A 14567-nucleotide genomic window follows, 5' to 3' on the forward strand; every position below is an offset into this window, starting at 1 on the left:
GTCAGTGCTGGAGGAAAAAAGAAAGAGGGAGGAGGTGGGGGGGGAGTAAGGAGGAGAGAGAGGAGGGGAGGAGGGGAGGCAGCCTGTTGCTCATGATCATCAAATAACCTCCTCGTACTCCACCAGCCGTGTGTCTGTGTCTGAGCACAGATGGAGCAGAGTTAAACCAAAGCAGCAGCAGCCGGAGCCTTTTTCTTTATTTTTCTTTTTTCCTTCATGTGCGTTTTCCTCGGCGCCTTCAGCAAACTAACAACAGCTGCCAGGGAGGTGAAGCAGGCGGAGCAGTGAGTATCTTCTTCCTCTTCTTTTTCTTCTTGTTGTTGTACAATATTCACGCATTCAAACTTGGGGTGTGTGTGTGGCTCAGTGAGACACACACACACACACACACACTTTATTAGTTGTAAGTCACACTTTGAGAGTTGTCACATGGATCTGTAGGAACTGACTCTGCAGCTGATTTGACACCATGCAGTAGCTTTGTTTGATCATGTTATTACACATCTGTCTGTGCAAGTATGCAGAATGACATCATCTTAAACTTTAAACATGATCAAATATCGGACTTTCATTAGAAGTGACCATTATTTTATTATATATATATTGTTTTTCTTTCTTTTTTGCATTTTTTTTTTATGTTATTAAACCCATTTACAATATGTCTTTAACAGATGCCAGTGATTTGCATACTGGATACACAGCTTGTACACCATGGTAACAAGGCTGCAGCTACATTACGCTGTGTTATGATCTGTCAACATTTACTGATATCTCATCAGAGACAAGGTTCAGGGCTGGAGACTCAGAGAGGTAGTTTCTCTCTGGCTCCATAGGCATGGGGATATGATAAATACACAGTACTTATACAGTGTGCTTATACATATTTGCAGAAGCGTCTGCGATTCAAAATCTAATTTTAAAAAAAAAGAAAGAAAAGAAAGTAAGATGACACCACATTCCCCTCCCGTGTCACTTGCACCGTGGCCTCTTACAGTATGTTCTGTGACAGGGAAGCTGTTATTTTCTGCACTCAGCACCAGACGTTTTAAAGGGATAGTTCAACATTTTGGCAAATTGGCCCATTGCCATATTCGCTATAGTCACAGCAGTAGGTTCGTTACCTTTAATTGTCGGTGCAAGCTGTTTTTAGAACGGCGGAGCGGAGCCGTGAGCTGCTCAGAGCTACGCTACGGAGGCTCATGGGATTTCTTGGTTTCCCTCATCAAACTCATCAAATACACAATCCAACAACTCAAAAACGCTGTCGTGGACAAGTTGTGACCTGCACATTCACCACGCTATGAGATAATAACACAACGTTACCAGACAGAGTTGTTTTAGAGGGAAATTCATGCAAAACCACTGATGCGCTTTGCGTTCAGGGACAGTTTTTCAGCAAGCAGACTCTGTACCGCCGTTCTAAAAATAGCTTGCACTGACAATTAAAGGTAACGAACCTACTGCTATGACTATAGCGATTATGGCAATGGGCCAATTTGCCAAAATATTGAACTATCCCTTTAAGTGCGTACCGACCATCAGGGCCATGTATCTTCTTCATACAGCTTCTCTTCACATCCATCAACCTTGACAAAAAGGAAAAGGAAGGAAGCCCTCTGTGGCTGTTTGTCTGCTCCATTTATTCCATCTCATCAGCTGCAGCACTTTTTACACTCGCAGTGTTATAGAGTGTTAAAAGAGGAAGGCTGTATTTTTCTTTTTTTTTCACCCCATCTCCTATAATCTTTGATCGGTCAGTGCTTCTTCGAGTACTTTCTGACTGTCACCTTATCACACTGGCACCAGAGCTGCTCTGACAGTCGGTTGGGTCTTCACCGCTACAGGACGAGGTCGTGTCCACCTGCAGCTACACTTTTATCAGCTGTCAGGTGGAAGAAGCTCTGCAGGAAAAGACCAGGGAAGAATAACAAAGCAAAGCAGAGAATTTAATGATATGCAATCTTTATATAACCCAGTTAGTAAAGCACTCACTCGTAGACGGTGAGAGTGTGCAATCATCCACTCATGCAAGAATAATACATACGAAAATGAACGGACAGAGAAAAAATAACAAGAGCCTGTAGTTAAACGGTGAGTGTGTTTGTACAGGTGTAAAGTTGAGGTCACGGTGAGATGGTGAAATGCATTGTGGGTTCAGTAAATACAATGCAGACAGACGTCACACAGTTTTCTGCGGCTCGGTGCTGAGGAATGATGAGGAGCGGCGATGCGGAAATGTGGGGATTTGTTGGGACGGCTCAGGCGGCGTCTGGGGGGATAGAGTGGTTTAAGAGGAAGGACGGATGGACGGACAGACAGACAGACAGAGAAGGGGACAAGTGGGAAGTAAACTGAAGACGGAAAATGACAGAGGTGTGATGCACTTTGTTAGGGCGACATTTTACTCAAAGGGAGACATGGGGGGAAAAAAAACTTACAGTAAATGGCATTTGAAAAGGTTATAGCCTTTTTAGCATTTCAAATCTGACTGTGAAGCGTGAACTGTTGCAGTGGCTGCTGATAACCAACTGTTCTCATATTAAAAATACACCTGTGATAATATCATGTAACTGCTATTTTTGCACAGTTACAGATAAAGAGTCTTTCCACCTCCAGACGCATTTAAATCTAATCCATTTGCCAAAGAAGAGGAAAAAATACACAATGAACAAAGTTAGATTTTCCATAAATATTGTGAATTCTTTTCACTGCAATAATCATGAAAATCTGTCCAATCTTATTTTAAATGTATTTTTTATTTCCAAGCAGATTTCAGGTAAACCAAATACTGCAAAGTGTTGTTGGATGGTGGGTCCAAGTGGTGGGCGGGGCTTTGTTGTGACATCACAAAGTGACAGGAAGTCCTGACGGCTGGTTTTAAGGCTCAGTTTCTGAATACAGGCTGTGTGCATTTCTTTGTGGACTGAGGCTTTGATACTTTCACAGTATTAATATAGAACCTAGAGCTGCTTTATAATCACACTACACATGGACATCTACCTTTATACTGTATGGAGCTTTAACACAAACATCTACCTTTATACCGTATGGAGCTTTAACGCAAACATCTACCTTTATACTGTATGGAGCTTTACTAAAGAAAACTGTTAGAAAGATGCATTATCTCTGCTACATGTTTTAATGCATGTGAGGTTTGTATTTAAGCCGGTATCGACTGGTTAACAGAACAAAAACCAAACAGCCATTAATGCAAACATATAGCTCATCATTACAGAGGCGTATTACATTATTCCACAGAATACTTCTCTGCTGCACGTTGTGGTGGTGGTGGACCACAGACAAGAGTCTGAGGGAGACAGTTATTGCCCTGGAGGTGCAGCTTCTGCAGGGTTTTTCTGTTTGCATTAATACCGCCCACTCGCAACAAATAAGAAACATCTTTGTTTACAACTATTCCTGCTGGAATTACTGTAAGGAAAGGTCTTCTGGGGGAGAACCGCCCCTGGCATGGCCGACTGTTTTCAGCATTTAACCAGATTTCAGAGAGAGAGAGAGAGAGTCTTGGCAGCTCTTTGTGGTTTCGAGTCCATTTCTGGAAACACCGGGCTCTTACAGTCCATTAGAGAACAGCGAGCTGTTAAGGGAATAGGAAGAGAGATGGTTGTTGGAGAGAACAAAAGGGACATCATGTGGTCTGACTGGTCATTAAGATTGAGAGACGACGAGAGAGAGACAAGATGATGGCGGAGAAACTTCTTCATCAAGAGCATTATTTAATTCCATCAAGATACATTATCGTTACGTACGACAGCATGGGAATAAATATAGTCAGGATACGTGCAAGAAAACAAGACTGCCACCCGATGTTCTGAGAGTCGGAGGTTCAGATCTTCATCTTCTTGAATAGTGACCGTTCAGCACGTCGCCATGTGTTTGTGTTTGAATTCCAAGTGATTCAGTGACAGATTGGAAACAAATCTGTCCCAAGTCTTCTGCTAAAAATAGTCGTCATTGATAAACCAGCTTGTGTGTCTTTGTAATATGTCACTACACATTTTTAAACAGCAGGTTTACACCAAACACTGTTGCTCATACGGGTCAGAAATGTTGCACATATTTCTCCGCAGACTTGATATAAACTGAAATAAATAAATAGACACAATCGTGACATCTGGGTGATTTCTCAGCTTCTGAACGAGCTCCGACCTCTCAGAAATAAATAAATAGCTCTTCTGCAATCATTATCGTTATTCTGCTCATTAAAACCCATCTCCATCAATAGCCTACTGCTGGTATTGAGGCCTCTCCATAGACTCTTGAAGAGGGCACAGTGGGGAATGCATGCACAATGCAGTCAAGCAACAGAGGCTCACACACAACCCAGTGACTCATCAGGCAATCTGGAGAACATGCCCTGTGGCTGAGCTGTGATAGCGCTGGCACGGAGCGAGGCCAGACCTCAGCCGATCTGGTGGGGAGAGGAGAACAGCGTTTCATCTCTTCCTCTTCTTCTTCCCAGATAGAGTCCGTCTTCCCCAGAGGAGGCATGTGAGGCACTACACAGAGCAGAGAACACAGAGAGAGATGCATGGAAAAAATAAAATAAACAAAAACAAGAGTTATAAAAAAAAAAAAAGAAAAAAAAAGAAAAATCACTCCAGTGACGGTGGAAAAAGGCAAAGTGAGAAATCAAACTGCCTCCAGGGGGTTAAGTGTGATTTAATCTAGTAGGAGAGTGGTGTAGGCCTGTGCACATCCACACTGTGGCGATGCATTGTAGGCGTATCGATAACCTCCGCCGCATGGGAGAGCCAGAATGTGAGAATGTACGGATGCATACAAAGGAGGAGGAATTCAACCACCGACTGGGTTTTTGTCCTTTGTGTTTTTGAGTTGACAGACAATGTTTGGACTAAGACCAGAAACCTTGTTACCTTTACCCGTTTTTTTTCCATCATGTCCAAGGCCGCACTGCAAAAACTCAAAATCTTTCCAATAATATTTGTCTTATTTCTTGTCAAAATGTCTCATTTCTAGTCAAAACTAATCTCTTTCCACTTAAAATAAGACTCATCACGTAAAAATTAACTTGTTTTCAGATAATTTTCACTTGTTTCAAACAAATTTTCACTTGAAATAAGTAGAAAAATCTGTAATAAAAAAGAAAAACTTGCTCCACTATCAAAATTTTCTACTTATTTCAAGTGAAAATATGCTTGAAAGAAGTAAAAAAAAAAGTGTCTAAAAACAAGCTACTTTTTAATGTGATGAGTCTGATTTTAAAGGGATAGTATCATTTAAAAAAAAAAAAGATACTATCCCTTTAAGTATAATGAAGAAAAGATCCCTGTGTGCTCAATTGCGAGCTGGTATACTTGGTCTTCATATTGAGACAGGCAGATATGTTGGCACAGCAGAAGACGATAGAATTTGTAATTTATGTGACATTCAAGAGGTGGAGAATGAAATTCATTTTGTGCTCTACTGTCCTTTTTATGACTCTATAAGACAAAAAATTGTTTAGTAAAGTAGATCCAAATAACGAATTTGTGTGGTTAGACGATGCTGAGAAGCTAAAACATCTTTTTCATTTGAATATTTTTGCATTTTCTTTACTTCTTGAAAAGGCTTGGGCAATGAGACGAAGATCAATATACAGATGAGTAGCCTAATTAAAGTAATCTTAAATTGTTTATTTATGTCACACCTGTGTGGCAGGTAACACCAACAGGAAGGACTGAGTCTTCTTTTTTTGTATTTGTTATTGTGTCTTGTAATCTCAAATGGGATGGGCCACAGTGGTGGCATGACACGAAAATGAAAAAATTCATTCATTCATATAATGAGATTTGTTTTGACTAGAAATGACATTTTGACTAGAAATAAGACAAATATTCTTGGTAGGATTTTGAGTTTTTGCAGTGCGCTCCATTCCATACGTCAAGTGTCTAATAACGCCATCAGGAAGTGGAGTGGAGGTTAATGCGACCGTGCAACAACGCCGTGTGGAGGAGAGTGCATGGAGCTCAGGGTGGGTTTGCTCTAATTTCATGGGTGTTGGATGGTGCTGACTGTAATCAGCAGCTCACACAGGCTGACAGTGCAGGTGCCTAATAACCATCCAGTGACACATTCACATCCCCGTTTTAGAAACCAACCGCGGGCCTCCTTCCTCCCCAGAATTGGCGGTGTACGGCGAATCCAGGCACTGACATTTTAATGCCTGACTTCCCAACCTGCCGCCCCCTAAATTACTGTAATTGATTAAATTAGTTTGGACACAGGCCACGAGAGAGAGAGAGATCCTCAGTGCACGTGACGTAGCTACAGACGGTAAACTTTTTTTTTTTTTTTACATTCGTATTTATTGATATTCCTATTTTCTTACTGGATCACAATGAAACATTTATTTCTTGTGTTTAAATTTAGCACAAAACAGTTACATCAGTGAATTACCTAACAGCAGCCAGTCAAACATCAGGCCATTGTTTATAATTCCCCGGTTGCAGTGGATAACAGATGTTCATGCACACTGTGGGGAGTGAAACTGTTATCCCTTTAATGCCCAGTGTGTTTAGATCAGTCACCGTGTGTAATGATGCAGAAATGACATATTCATTCTGCTAAGATAACGACACAGACAGCGCTGTTTTTGCTTTGCATTGTGTGTGTGTGTGTGTGTGTGTTTGTGTGGAAAAAAGCTTAATTTAATTTTCTCTCATGGGATCTGTTGGACAGATAATAGGCTACTGATCTGCTGCTCTCTCTGACACAAGAAGCGTGTTTTCTATCGCAGAATAACTCTCTCTTTGGTTTTGACACAGAATTTTAAAATATTTACGACCTTGTTGTTTACACTTGGCAGCGTTTTCTCTGGGCTTCGTCTTGGAGCTTTGTCAAGAGCAAAAGGTTCAGTCTTGAAAGGTTAAAAAGTGTCTTGGGCTTTCCTGACATGAACGACATGACAGATCAAGATCAATACAGCTCTGTGTCTGTGTCTGTGTGCACTGACTGTTTGTTGGTTAGCTTAGCTTAGCACTGTCCTAAGCTAGCCAAAAACATCAGCTGTGTCCCAATTCAGCAGCTGCAGCCTTGGGAGGCACCGACGACGACGACCACGTCAACCGTTGGTAAATGGGGCGGTCTCACCTGTGGAGCATTTCCTGATTGTGTCTGAACGTAATCAACTTCCTAACGTTAAACATGTGAAAATCATAGACTGTAAAAAGAATGGACGTAGCGTCCGTGACGTCACCCATTGGTTTTGGGGAGTCGTTTTTGTGACTCCAACATGGCGGCCTGAACAGCGCCATGTTGGATTTACCGGCCGAGAACCCGCCCACTGGCCTTGAAGCAGCTGTCCACGGAGCTGCTCAGACCTGTCACTCAACGTTTCCGCGCCCTAATTGGCCAGAATTTTAACCTAATAACAGTAAAACGGTAGAGTTAAAAAAAAAATCACCCCCCTCAGAGTGTGTGCGGGGGTAGAAACTATCGATTGAGACCAAAAAACGTGCTGACACCAGGCTTTTATGTTTATTGAGGATGTAAAGTCGGTGATTTTAACATGGGGGTCTATGGAGAATGCTGCTTTCTGACACCAGCCCCCAGAGGAATCCGAGGGGATTGCAGTTTTTTGAACGCGGAAGTGACTTCACTTCTCAGACCGACTACTGCCCCCTTGGTGAAAATGGCAAGCCTGCTTAGCGGGCAACCACGCCTCCAAGCCGCACGGTAAGCAGGGTTACCATGGCTACAGCACAAAGCCGCCTCAACATTTGATGGCTAGCATGCTAAGTGGCTAATAATTAATGGCGCACAAAGAATCTTGGGATATGGGAGGATAGGTATGGTGCGTCCTCTTTGCCGGATTTGTCGGTCGCGTTTGGAGGAGCCTTCTAATTGGGACAGGCCTTGTTGTCATGACGCTGTGACGTAGGATGCTTCCGCTGAATTAGAACACAACTATTAGGCTACACCGCATCCTGACATAGGCTACAGTGAGCGAGCGAACGGCGACGAAATCTTGCGCGAAAAGTGTCCTGATTTTATTGCGAGTATAATCCAAACCAATCAAATTATCGAGGGACGTAAACAAACTTCTGGGGGTATTCTTAGATTCCTGACATTTCCTGGTTGCTGTTTTGACATCTTGGAGTATTTTTTATTTTATTTTATTTCAATGCAATTCTCTTACATTCTCCTCTCTCTGCTAACTATCTTGTCAACAGGAAGCAGGGTGTAATTTTCAACCAATAAGAAGTGTTGAGGGGTGGGACACGGCCACAAAATGTCGTCAAGACAGAGACAGAGCGAGTGAGTTTTTCAGGGTTGCCGTGGGCGTCATCGCTATAACCAGCTAATCACTTTTTCTAGCTTGTTTCGTGCTATCAATCGTCTATTTTTCCCCCGACACTCAACATGGAGGTGACATCCTTCCAAGTTCCAACTTCCAATGTAAATTAATGCACCTTTGATTAATTTACTGGTTAGTTAACAAGTGGACAAGCTAAGCTAAAGAGCAAGGTAATGCTGAGCAATGGACACCAAAACCTGCTAATTTCCCATTAATGGCCATGCTTTAATTCAACCAGTGGCTCAGCTATGCAAGAAAGGAGAAAAGGTCAAAGGTCAAACTGATGTTTTATTTCAAAACAACTCAAGTTAGATTAAAAAATTAAAAAATAAAAAAGATCATGATTTTGTATGTTATATAATTTTGTTTGGCTCTTTGTAAGATAATTCAATAGGATAAAAGTTCCCACTACAGATACAGTATATGATTAAAAGAAAATCTTTGCGATGCAATAGGAAATAAATGAAGATTTGTCTTTGTCTCCATGTCATGTTACATTTCTGTTGAACACAAACAAGCTTTAAATGTTGATTTCCATGCAGCTTAAACCAAACACAACAAGATCTTGATCTGTTACGGAACATTTTGGAGTCGACTGACAAACAAATTCTCAACCCATCTTCAATGTGTCAGTCATGTAGAGCCAGACGACCAGAGATCACTGAGAGCTGATAACTGCTTTGGACCAAACCATCAATCTTTCACAATATACCTCAGACATTATGAGTCACTGTGACATTTTAAATGTTAGCAAATTATTACTGTGAGTTTTCCCATCACTGTTAAAACAACAACAACATGAGACTGTGTGTTTATGCTGCTATTTTCATGCTTTCATTACATTTCTTCAGTGGGTGGGTTGTTTACATCGGACTCGGCTTTTTCATAATGACACAAGGCCATTTGAATTAAAATGCAAATAATGTATAAGTGCCTCCTGCTGCATTGCATAATAAGGCTGCATTGTGGAATAACTGCTCTATGTGCTTTCAGTGTCAGCAGTGTCATTGTTAATGAATCAGTAAACATTGGAAAATATGGCATCACAATAATGCCCTGTCCCATCCCCGCCCTTAAAACTTCCACTTGGTTTGGAGTGCCCTCAACCGTAAATTCCCCTTGTTGAGGGAAGTGGCTGAAAATATTTCCCTATGGAAATGGGACAGCACCACTATGTGCAAATTAGCGTAGTGAACGTAGCGAACGTGCAAACATATGTCGACAATTCTACCGGTGGAGCATGCTACTATTCTGCGTTGGCTGTGTTTGTTTATCTCCGTCTAAACAATTTCTGTAATTAGTCATGGTTATCGTAGATTAGCCGGGCTAACAGTTAGATGTTTAACTTTAATAACTCAGTGACTCAATAAACGGTCCATGAAAAAAAAAAATTTCTGGCGGATATCTTGGTTATAACATGATTGAGCTAAATGAATAGTTTCATGTCGTGTCCGACAACGGGAGGGTTTTAATAGTTGACATCCTGATGTTAGCTTAGCTACTGCCATTAGTATAGCTACTGCTGTTAGCTTAGCTGCTGCTGTTAGCTTAGCTACCGCCGTTATCTGATGCTTTCTAGACACCGTGATCGGGCGAGAAGAACATGAGATATATAGCCATCATGGGTAATTTCATCTTTCACTTCGTTTTAAGCCCGCATCGGACCTCACTACATTTTGAGGGTTGATAAGGGCAAAATTGCACTTCCCCTTGCTCCCTATACAGTAATGGGACACCCTACCCCTACACAAGAACGCACAAAATACAGGGTTAGAGCAAATATTTAGGGTTAGGGGAGGTATTGGGACGGGGCCTAAGACTTGATGTTGTTTCTGTGTTTTCTCCTCTGAAGGCGACAGAGAGCCGGTGCCAGACGGAGCACAGGAATGTGAGCGGACCAGTAAAGATGACCCTGCTGGCGGGCGATGGCTCCGACTACGACTACAGCGCCCTGAGCTGTGCGTCCGACACCTCCCTCAACGCGCCTCCCATTCACGAGGAGGAGGCTCGGAAGGGGGCTTTCTACAAGCGGGCGCAGCGTGCTCCTGAACTCAACACCACCGTCCACCACCACGACAACGACAACTCCTCGTCCTCGCTCTCCAGCGCCCGTAAACTGCACGCCATCATCAATGTGGGCGGCCTGCGCTACCAGCTGCCTTGGACCACGCTGGAGGACTTCCCGCTGTCCCGACTGGGCCAGCTGCACCTCTGCAGCAGCTTCGACGAGATCATGGGGATCTGCGACGACTATGACGTCACGCACAACGAGTTCTTCTTCGACCGCAGCCCCTGCGCCTTCAGGTATGTATGGCAAGCGGATTTAACATTTAAGAGCTAAGTTTGACTATCCGGAATGAACATTGTAGATATCAACAACGTCTTTCTGACTGGTCGTAACTACATTTTGAATAGTTGGATTTTTTATTCAAGATATCTGTAGGCCTAATTCAGTTTTGCCTCTAGTCAAAAAGAACATTTCAGATATCCGCAACTACGTTCTTCCTAGGACAAATGACGTCACTTTTGCCAGTCATGTGTATGGAGTTTGTCAATGTCACATTAAAATACATTGACAAAATAAAATAAAACATAAAAAAAATAGTTGCAAGCTGAGACAAGAGACCCAAAGGGCCTATACAAGGCCTCAGCTCAAGAAAAAAAAAAAAACAATTACCAAAACAAACAAACAATATGTATACCCATGTACATACTGTACACAGACACACACATGCATACATACTAGACAGTGAGAGTAGAAACACTACTCATCTTAAAAATAATATACTAAAAAATCACAATGCTAACAATAATATTAATTAACGAGACAACTCAAATCACTCCAATATTAACATACACATTCACTTAGTAGAAAATGTTTAAGTCTACATTTGAGCACTGAAATAGACCTATAGTACAGCGGCTAAGCATGAAAATTGTGCACTTTTTGAAAGAAACATGAAACTTCTACCATAGTTAGTTTATGCCATGAGGTTTATTTTAAGATCGGGAGGGAAGTCAGATTTGACCTCTGAGGCCCGGGAGAGGTCAAATCCAAGATGGCCGCCAATAATATTCAAAAATGCCTATCGCTGGAACCAAACACAGTAGAAAAACACTTAAGGTGTCATTTCCCACTAATTTTTGGGTGCCCATTCTGTTGGTGATACCTTTGAGACCAATAGAATTCAAAAAAATGCATTTAGATCAATGTGTAGGTCAAATTATGCAGACATAGGGAGGTGAACAGTGCAAAAAGGTAGTTTATTTCCAAAATAATAGCCTAACAGTGATGATGATGTTAATAATGATGATAATAGTGCCAATAATAATAATCATTATCATAATAAGTTCTTTTTTTTTTACTGATTTATTATTAACTCATTGGCTGCCAGCCATTTTCAGAGCAGAGAGCTGCATACTGCCAGCCGTTTTAGAGCATTTTTTACAGACCCTTTCAAGACCCACAGAATATTGTGTTCATGTAAACATGTAAACACCAAAACTACCAAGAGTAAGAGTAGACTCTATTCTTTCATTAGGAAAAAAAAGTTTGTTTCTACCTTTTTCCATTCTTTAGTAAACGGCAGTAGAACATTGGCTGGTTTCGCCAAAAACACCTGTTTTTGACCAAAACACATTCAAGAAAATGCATTTATGTAAAGGTGCAAATCTGCAATTTAATAATACTGTCGCCCTCCTCTTTCCGCGGAGAGAGGGGTGGTGTCTGACGCTGCGTGGAAGCATTGCGAAGGCCCATGGAGGGGAGTTGACACAATGTGCTTTCGCCCAGTACTCTGAATTAGAGTTCTCAATTTCAACCCAAACCCGAGTAAGGCCGATGGGTTGGGTTGGTTTGGCACGAGATGCTGTGTGTATCTCCAAAAAACCACAATGTTTTTGTGGCCGAAATTGAATCAGTTTCACCCGCTGATAAGGTGCTGCTGCGTCACCATCTGCTCTCGCTGCAAAGAAAGCATGTCCACTTTTTTAGTTTAGTTTTCTTTTTTTTTGTTGGGCTGGGCTGGGTTTGGCCAGACAACTAATGCTGGTGTATCGAGCTCTGTCGGGTCCGGGCTTAAAACCCACGGGCCGAGTCAGGTCGGGTTGTAATTTTCAGGCCCGTTGAGAACTCTACTTTGAATGTCAAAGTGAAGAAATTTAATGAAGTGCAGATAAACGGCAGGAGTAACTATTGGCACTTTTCCACTACACAGTCACGGCACGGCTCAGTAAAGGTGCTTTTCCATTACAGCTGAGTTCTCTAGTTCCTCCTCAGCAGGGGTGGGGGATCGCAAGGCCACACTGTTTCTCTCTCTATTTTCGATCTTCTCGTCAGCTCCAAACTCACTTGTCTGTTCCTCGATTACGGACCACAGCGTGGTTTTCCACACAGCATCATTTAACTCGGGTGAAGGAATAACAATGGTCTCGGTACAGATGAATTCTCATGTCGGACATCGCGCTCACGACTCTTCCAGTGACAACGCTCTGCCCAATCAGTGGAAGGCAGTCGGCTGACGTCACGTTTTAGGTATGGCCGTTCCAGGATTGAGGACTACAGCCCTCTCCAGGAGCCGAGCTGGTCCTCAAAGGGATGAGGGACGGCCGCAAGGGTGGCTGGTGCCCTGAGGGGACCTCTACACGACGCTGGCTGGCCCTCTATAACGGGAACCCCGCCTGGCTGCATCCCACCGGCTGGCGGTCAGCTGGGGGCAGTTTGGGCTCGTAATGATTATAGAAGGTGGCGGACCAGCTGCTGATGCAGAAATGAGTCCGTATGGGCTGTATCATGTCGTAGTACTCATGATGGCGCCTGACGTGCAGGTAAACACGGAAAACCGTATGACCCAGTAGCCAAATGCCTCGTCATCTAATTAGTGACACACATGAATGGATGAACGAGATTCCCACTGTCCCTACCTACTATCTAGCGAAACCCCCTGACAACCGGCTTTTGATTACAGCGAGTAGAGCCGTTGGTGACAGGGTTGGCGCGTGGCCGGATGGTGGTCCGCCGGTCCTCTCCAATCTCGCACTGCATGTTTGTTGAGAACCTGGTGCTAAATCACTTGCAGACGACCTGATTCTGGGTCAGGGTTTTGTACGTAGCAGAGCAGCTCCCTCGCTGCGATCTCTTGAAAGTCAGCCCATGATCCAAGCTTTTGTCGGTCTGAGGGCGTGGGCCCTCAGTTGGCAGTCCCCCTCATCCCTCACCGGTGGACCAGGGGCACGGTGGCAGCCCTCAGTCAGGCAAGGATAGAGGAGGAGGAGCACCAAGTGGACCGGAGCCTGAGAGCCAGGGAGAGAGTAACAAGCGGCTGTGGTGTACTAGTGCCACGAACAGAGCCGAGAGACAGTGTCTCTTTAACTCATTGGCTGCCATTGATGTCTATAGACATGTCTGTTGTATATTAACTTCAAAGTCACTGTTCCGCTTGACATGTTTCTTTCCACAAAAAGCTTGTTTTCTCAGTGTTCTGGTCAAAAACAGGTGTTTTGGTCAAAAACAGGTGTTTTTGGCGAAACCAGCCAATGTTCTACTGCCGTTTACTAAAGAATGGAAAAAGGTAGAAACAAACTTTTTTTCCTAATGAAAGAAGAGAGTCTATTCTTTCTCTTGGTAGTTTTGGTGTTTACATGTTTACATGAACACAATATTCTGTGGGTCTTGAAAGATCTGTAAAAAATGCCCTAAAATGGCTGGCAGTATGCAGCTCTCTGCTCTGAAAATGGCTGGCAGCCAATGAGTTAATAATAAATCAGTTAAAAAAAAGAGCTTATTATGATAATGATTATTATTATTGGCACTATTATCATCATTATTAACATCATCATCACTGTTAGGCTATTATTTTGGAAATAAACTACCTTTTTGCACCGTTCACCTCCCTATGTCTGCATTATTTGACCTCCACATTGATCTAAATGCATTTTCTTGAATTCTATTGGTCTCAAAGGTATCACCAACAGAATGGGCACCCAAAAGGTAGTGGGAAATGACACCTTAAGTGTTTTTCTACTGTGTTTGGTTCCAGCGATAGGCATTTTTGAATATTATTGGCGGCCATCTTGGATTTGACCTCTCCCGGGCCTCAGAGGTCAAATCTGACTTCCCTCCCGATCTTAAAATAAACCTCATGGTATAAACTAACTATGGTAGAAGTTTCATGTTTCTTTCAAAAAGTGCACAATTCCCCTAGATTTGAGGGCTTAACCGCTGTACTACTACACTTACAGTAGTAATTAT

General features: G+C 42.7%; 1 protein-coding gene across 1 annotated transcript in view; it reads left to right on the top strand.

The window, feature by feature from the left end:
- Nucleotides 1-205: 205 nt before the first annotated feature.
- The window catches only part of kcng1 (potassium voltage-gated channel, subfamily G, member 1), a 23752-nt gene continuing 9390 nt past the window's right edge, over nucleotides 206-14567 (top strand). The window contains exons 1-2 of the mRNA XM_085782946.1: nucleotides 206-284; nucleotides 10170-10621. Of these exons, the coding sequence (XP_085639072.1) occupies nucleotides 10224-10621 (398 nt within the window). The 5' untranslated portion in view covers nucleotides 206-284; nucleotides 10170-10223. The remainder of the gene's footprint in view (nucleotides 285-10169; nucleotides 10622-14567) is intronic.

Source organism: Trachurus japonicus, chromosome 7 (genome assembly GCF_045865225.1).
Source record: "Trachurus japonicus isolate A0001 chromosome 7, Traja_1.0".
Taxonomy (NCBI): domain Eukaryota; kingdom Metazoa; phylum Chordata; class Actinopteri; order Carangiformes; family Carangidae; genus Trachurus; species Trachurus japonicus.